At 34.5% G+C, this 5799-nt stretch overlaps 1 protein-coding gene across 1 annotated transcript in view; it reads right to left on the bottom strand.

Moving 5' to 3' along the window:
- Positions 1 to 2309: 2309 nt before the first annotated feature.
- The window catches only part of LOC102021231 (NKG2-A/NKG2-B type II integral membrane protein-like), a 6739-nt gene continuing 3249 nt past the window's right edge, over positions 2310 to 5799 (bottom strand). Inside the window, exons 4-6 of the mRNA XM_013511292.1 lie at positions 5659 to 5790; positions 3233 to 3333; positions 2310 to 2930 (exon numbers count right to left, since the gene is read on the bottom strand). Coding sequence (XP_013366746.1) covers positions 2816 to 2930; positions 3233 to 3333; positions 5659 to 5790 — 348 coding nt within the window. The 3' untranslated portion in view covers positions 2310 to 2815. The remainder of the gene's footprint in view (positions 2931 to 3232; positions 3334 to 5658; positions 5791 to 5799) is intronic.

Here is a 5799-nt window from a genome sequence, read left to right as displayed (position 1 = left end):
AAAAAAAAAAGAAATATCAAATGTATGGAGTAATATTTAATTAGTACAAACTATTTTGAAAATATCTTCCAGGAGATACTCTTTTAAATGAGATAACCATTTAAAATATCTTAAATGCCTTACAGAGATATTCTCTTAACAAGAAAAACATACAATGCATCACAAAGCAATGGAAAACTAACACAGTTGATACACTATCATTAAAAAAGAATTGTTGTTGGAAATAAAGAAGCATTTTATAAAGGCAGATTTATAACGCAAATCACTGACAATGTTTTATGAAAAATGCATGTATCCCTAAAAATACAAGTTTTACACAGAACTGAAAGAAGTAAATAAACAAACAGTCATTAGTGAATGTTTAAGCACTTCTGTACTGTTGCTTATCAAACAAGCAAATATCTTAGTAAGGCTATGGAAATGCTTAAACTAGATAACCAACAAATACATAGGAACATACTGACATATACACTCAATGCCAACACAGAATACTTGTATTTTTAAATTCACGTGGACATTTCCATAAATACACTATATTCTCCCAATCTCATGCATATTAATATAAACCTTTAACACTGTGCTAATGATGCAGTAGCCCCCTAGGCAAATTTTCCCAGTAGACACTTGGAGTTTAAATTTTAATGAAAAATATGTAAAAGTTTAACATTTGTTTCTCAGTCCACTTATATTTAAACAGAAGATAAAATATCTCAGCTTCAAAAAAATTACCTGACCTAAAATGAGGTCAATAACCAAAAGTTTTTCAAATTCTATTAAAGAAATTATCACAGTGAATGTTTACAATTTTATACAAATTATACAAAAACTATAACATAGCAAAATGTGCTCTCATGAGAAATTGACAGCTTAAAGGCAACATTGCAAAAAAAAACAATTATTGGAGTGTCATTACAAGAAATTTTTAAAAAGAAAAGCTGAAATTTAATACAATTAAGCAGAGAATAGAAAGCAGAAGTAGCACAAAACCAAGACAGAAAACAATTACAGTAGAAAAGATCTAAAAGTAAAGTTATTTTCATGGAGAAAATGTGATAAAATTGATAAAAGACTGTTGAGGAATAAAATTGGAAAGACACAAATATTTTAAATCTGAATTGAAAGTATAACTATCATTTCACCTTTAACATCTACTAAGTAGAAAATAAACCATGCTAAGAATGCATTTTAACATTTGTAAGACATAGATATTCCTCGAAAGCATACACGTTACCAAATGCAGTAAAACAAATAGAACTTGAGTAAAATCACATGTATTAAACTGAATTTCGTAAATAAACCTTATTGAGCAATTCTAAAAACTCATGGAATCCATCATGAATAGTAACATTTAAAAATCTAACAGCGCAGGGGCTGGGGATTTAGCTCAGCAGCGCAGCGCCTGCCTGGCAAGCGCAAGCTCGTGAGTTCGATTCCTGGTACCGGGAAAAAAAAAAAAAAGCAAAACAAACAAAAAATCTAACAGCGCTTCTACACAAAGGCTTCTGCTTATGAAGGGGAAGACTGTCGAGGGAATCCTGGAGAGCAAAACTAGTGGTGTATTTTCTCACGTGTATCTATCTTTGAACACGAATAAGGAAAGAAATCTTGATACAATAAAATACAATACAGTAGTAGTAATAGTACAGTAAAAATGCAATACAGAATGGTGATTCTATGATAAAACCTATTAGGAAGTAGGAATATTATAGAACTCCAGTATGAGAAAAATGTAATGGAAAAATTCATAAATCCCGATGAAATGCTGAAATTGTTTCCCCTAAAATATATGATGAGGCATATGAGACAAACAAAACCTTTACTATAGCTTCAGTTTAACACTGGAAACAGAACAGCAGCCAGTAAAAATAAGTCAAGAAAAATCAAATAGATTTTGCGCTTGGAAAGAAAAGATAAATGTGACTATTAACAGATGAAGTAGTTGTTTATAAAGAAAATCCTGAAGAATCATTACTTGAATAATAGAATTAACATATAAAATTAGTGAAGTCACTGGATACAAAATCAGCACACAAACTTCAAGTGTGTTTCTATGTACAGTAACAAAAATTACTAATGAAAATATTAGAGTAAAGGTACCATCTACAAAGCTTGTATGCAAGTAGCTGTATTTTCAATAAGATTTGAATATCAAACCTACAAAATAGGATAGAAAAGAAAGTTATATTTTGAAGAACACAATGTGAAATGTTTGGAAAAGTCAGTATTATAAGGATAACCAAACTTTAGAAATTACTTTGAAGATTAAATGTACCCTCAAACACAATCCCAGAAGAATTTTTAAACGGTTTTATTAAAATTAATGTACACAACATGTAATTCATCCATTAACACAGCTGTATACAGGATAACACAGCTTTGTCCTGTAATGGTTTTTAGTACATTCACAGAGTTACAACTATCAAGTTTTCTAACGTTTACATGATTCACAAAGGAAACGCTATCCTGACTAGTGGTCATGTCTGAGTTCATCGCTCTCTTACTCTATTAGTCTCTCAAAACCCCCAATCCACATTGTCTGTGTGTTTGCTTCTTTTTGATATCTCACAGAAATGGACTCAGGTAGCATGTGTAATCTTTTAGAAGAGTTGCAGAATGCCCCAAATATAATCTTGACCAAAAGGAAGTAGCCACAAAAGCAGTATTCTCCCTTTGTAGTCTAACTAATATATTTCAACAGTAGTTTTTCAAAAATAAGTCTGTTAGTAGAACTCATCAATTTAAGCCCTGTATAATCATAATATTATTACATTTTATGAAATAGAAAATTACCTCACAGTTTCCAAATTCAGGTATATTAATTCAAAAATTTACATTTACAAGTATACATGTATAATGATCCACAGTTTCCAGCAATAAAATGAGATAAAGATAACCATACACAGTTGGATTCACCAGACGAGTTCTTTATCCTGTAATGGTGAAAAATGTACCATTAAGTTTTATGTTTGGGGAATGACCTATGAAACAAAAGCATTTTCCTGTCAAAAGGTGATATACTTTTATGGTATATTAAATAGATAATGACTTTTCAAATAATAATATTAGTAAGAGCTGGTATTTGGAAAACAAGCTATTCATTAACATTTATATTAATATTTCACAAACTTGCAACATACTTCTGCATATTCAAATACATTAATAATAACATTCTTCTGAAATTTTCTTTTCTTTTCTTCTTCTACATGTATCAATTGTTAAAAAAAATACTTACTGTAGATTGGACATTGAGCCATTTACCAACATCCAAGGATGATCTCTGCTGGAACGGGAGATGCCAATCCAAGATGGACGTGAGAGAGAATTTATAAATTTCTGTCAGAAAAAAATGAATTCATTTACATAATCAGTATGAAAGCTTTCACTATTTCAAAAAGTAATGTATTATTTTGCAGAATTCTTAATGTTTAGCATAAAAAATCAATAAGATAAATCGTATCAAAGTTAAAAACATCTTTTACATTGCTAAAAATTTCCACAAGTGTTGTTTTTTAAGAAACCACACTTATGCTCATATAAAAACAAGATCAAGCAATAAAGGAGAAAAAAACAAAAAAAAGCAAAAACAAAACCACCATCACAATGATAAAAAACAAACAAGAGATGGTGGGAGAGGGAGTCCATTCCCACGTTTGTCCATGCTGTCACTGGTAGACAACATGTGGAGACAAAGACCAGATCTACGTTGATTTATCCCAGCAAGCAAGCAGTAGCTTTATGGTGGGGTAGCAGATAATCTCAGCAAGCCGGCACCTTTATCTCCCTTGAAGTTCAATGCTACTCAGCTATAAAGAAAGATAAGCAGGAGGCTTTACAAGTAGATGGTCACAACTAGAGACCATACTCATAAGTGAAAAAAACCAGACCTCCACGTGTAAGCATCATATTGTCTCACTAGTGTAAGAATCTGAAAGAGTGAATAAAAATTAGGAGGTATGATAGACATTGTGAAGCAAAAAGAAAATGCTCAAAAGAAAAGAGCAACTGGGGTGAGGGAAAAGGGAAAAGAGAAAAGAAAGAATAGGAAACTATGTACGTATGTATATACAGGATAGCTAACATAGATGTACTTACTGACTTCTATTCCTTTACTGAAAGGAAGTTAATGATTACTTATTTGATCAATCTTGCATGTCTAGAAACCACTTTGAAGATATCAATATGTCATACAACAACCATTGTTAATTTCCTACCACTTTGTCTGTAACTCTGTATTGTTTATATTGTTCTTACACTATTTTGTAAATGGATGTCTGTTTGTTAATGTTTTCCTTCTTTTATTTTTAAAATAAATTTTTAAAAATGTGGTATTCATACACAATGTAGTATTACTCTGCTGTGAATGATAAACTTGAGTTATTTATAGAAAAATGGGGGAGAAGCCAGAAATTTGTGGGCCTTGAACTTAGAGCCTGAATGGAAAGTACAGGAAGATACCCCCAAAATAAAAAAAAAGTTGGAAACTGCTGATAGAAAATTGGAGGAGCATCAAGATGGCAGAGCGGGAAGAAGCAGAGAAAGTGCCTGGAGAGTTGCCATCTGGGTGCTGGAATATAGCAATGTGAAGAACACTAGAAGGAGGGAAATGGGCCTCTTGGATCCAGGAAGGATTTGAAGTGAGAATTGAAGCCTGTGGAGAAAGTCAAGAGAGAAACTTCCAAGAAGAAGGAGGTAGCTGGCAGAGCCCTCTCCCTGAGTCAGGACTCACAGCTTGAGAGGAGTGGTTCAAACCTGCGGAATAGGGAGGCTGTTGGTTACCCAGAGTCCCCCATGGAGAGATGCAGCAATGGAGTGCAGCAGTGGACATGAAGGAGTGCACTAGCAGGGGGTGAGTGCTGAGGGCTTGGTCATCCCATGAGAGAGGGCAGTTGGCTGGGAGCCATCTTGGAGAGTGGGCAGCTGAGCTCAGAACTCAGAGTGCCTGCTGGTTCCATCTAGCAGTCCCCCCTGCATTCAGGTCCTCTGTGAAACTGCACTGACTGCTGCAGGCTGAATTGGTTGATCTGGTTTCAGCCCCTATATCCAGAACCCACAAATGTTTTTAATCTTGATTGAAAACTAACTCTTAGATGTTGACTCTTAATATTTGCTTTTTTCTTATGTTAAAAGGGATGTTGTGATTTATGTAATGTAATTAACAAAACTAGCAAAATTTAAATGTTTCTAGACACTATGCATTAAGTTCTCCAGATGCTGTGACTGAAAAAGTATATTTTTCTACTAGGTTTCTCAGAGTTTGGATTTTAAAGGACATTACCCACTTGTTTTGTTTTGTTTTCCGGTACCAGGAATTGAACTCATGACCTTGCACTTGCCAGGCAGGTGCTGTGCCCCTGAGCTAAGTCCTCAGCCCTGACATTACCCACTTACTACTGCAGAAATAAATGACATGGAAGCCCAAAATGTGGTTTTCTGGGCACCACACCGTTATTAGCTAAATAAGCTGCCCCTTTGTGCCTGCATTGGTGGAATACTGTTGATTCAGACAAAACTGTGTCAGTTGTCTTCCTCTGTTTCTTTCTGACATAAACTCATGAGTTAATGTAAGATACAAATAAACAGAACTCTAAAAGGTAGAAAGAAGAAGGTGAACAGGTTTGATCCCCAGGATTAGAGAACTAGAGTAGCACGGCTTCTTACATCTATCATCAGCAGAGACCGTGGCCTGCCGGCTCCTGAGCCCAATCCGGCAATAATCAGTGTCTCTCCAAGCTCAGTCCTCCTCTGCATTAACGGAGCCCTCCAGCAGCACCACACAAGGCTGAGTCCCCTGGGAAGCGT

The sequence above is a fragment of the Chinchilla lanigera genome, unplaced genomic scaffold (assembly GCF_000276665.1).
Source record: "Chinchilla lanigera isolate Chin_1 unplaced genomic scaffold, ChiLan1.0 scaffold00012, whole genome shotgun sequence".
In the NCBI taxonomy this organism is placed as follows: domain Eukaryota; kingdom Metazoa; phylum Chordata; class Mammalia; order Rodentia; family Chinchillidae; genus Chinchilla; species Chinchilla lanigera.
The sequence above is the reverse complement of the archived record's forward strand: the minus strand, read 5'-3'. Positions and strand labels throughout refer to the sequence as shown.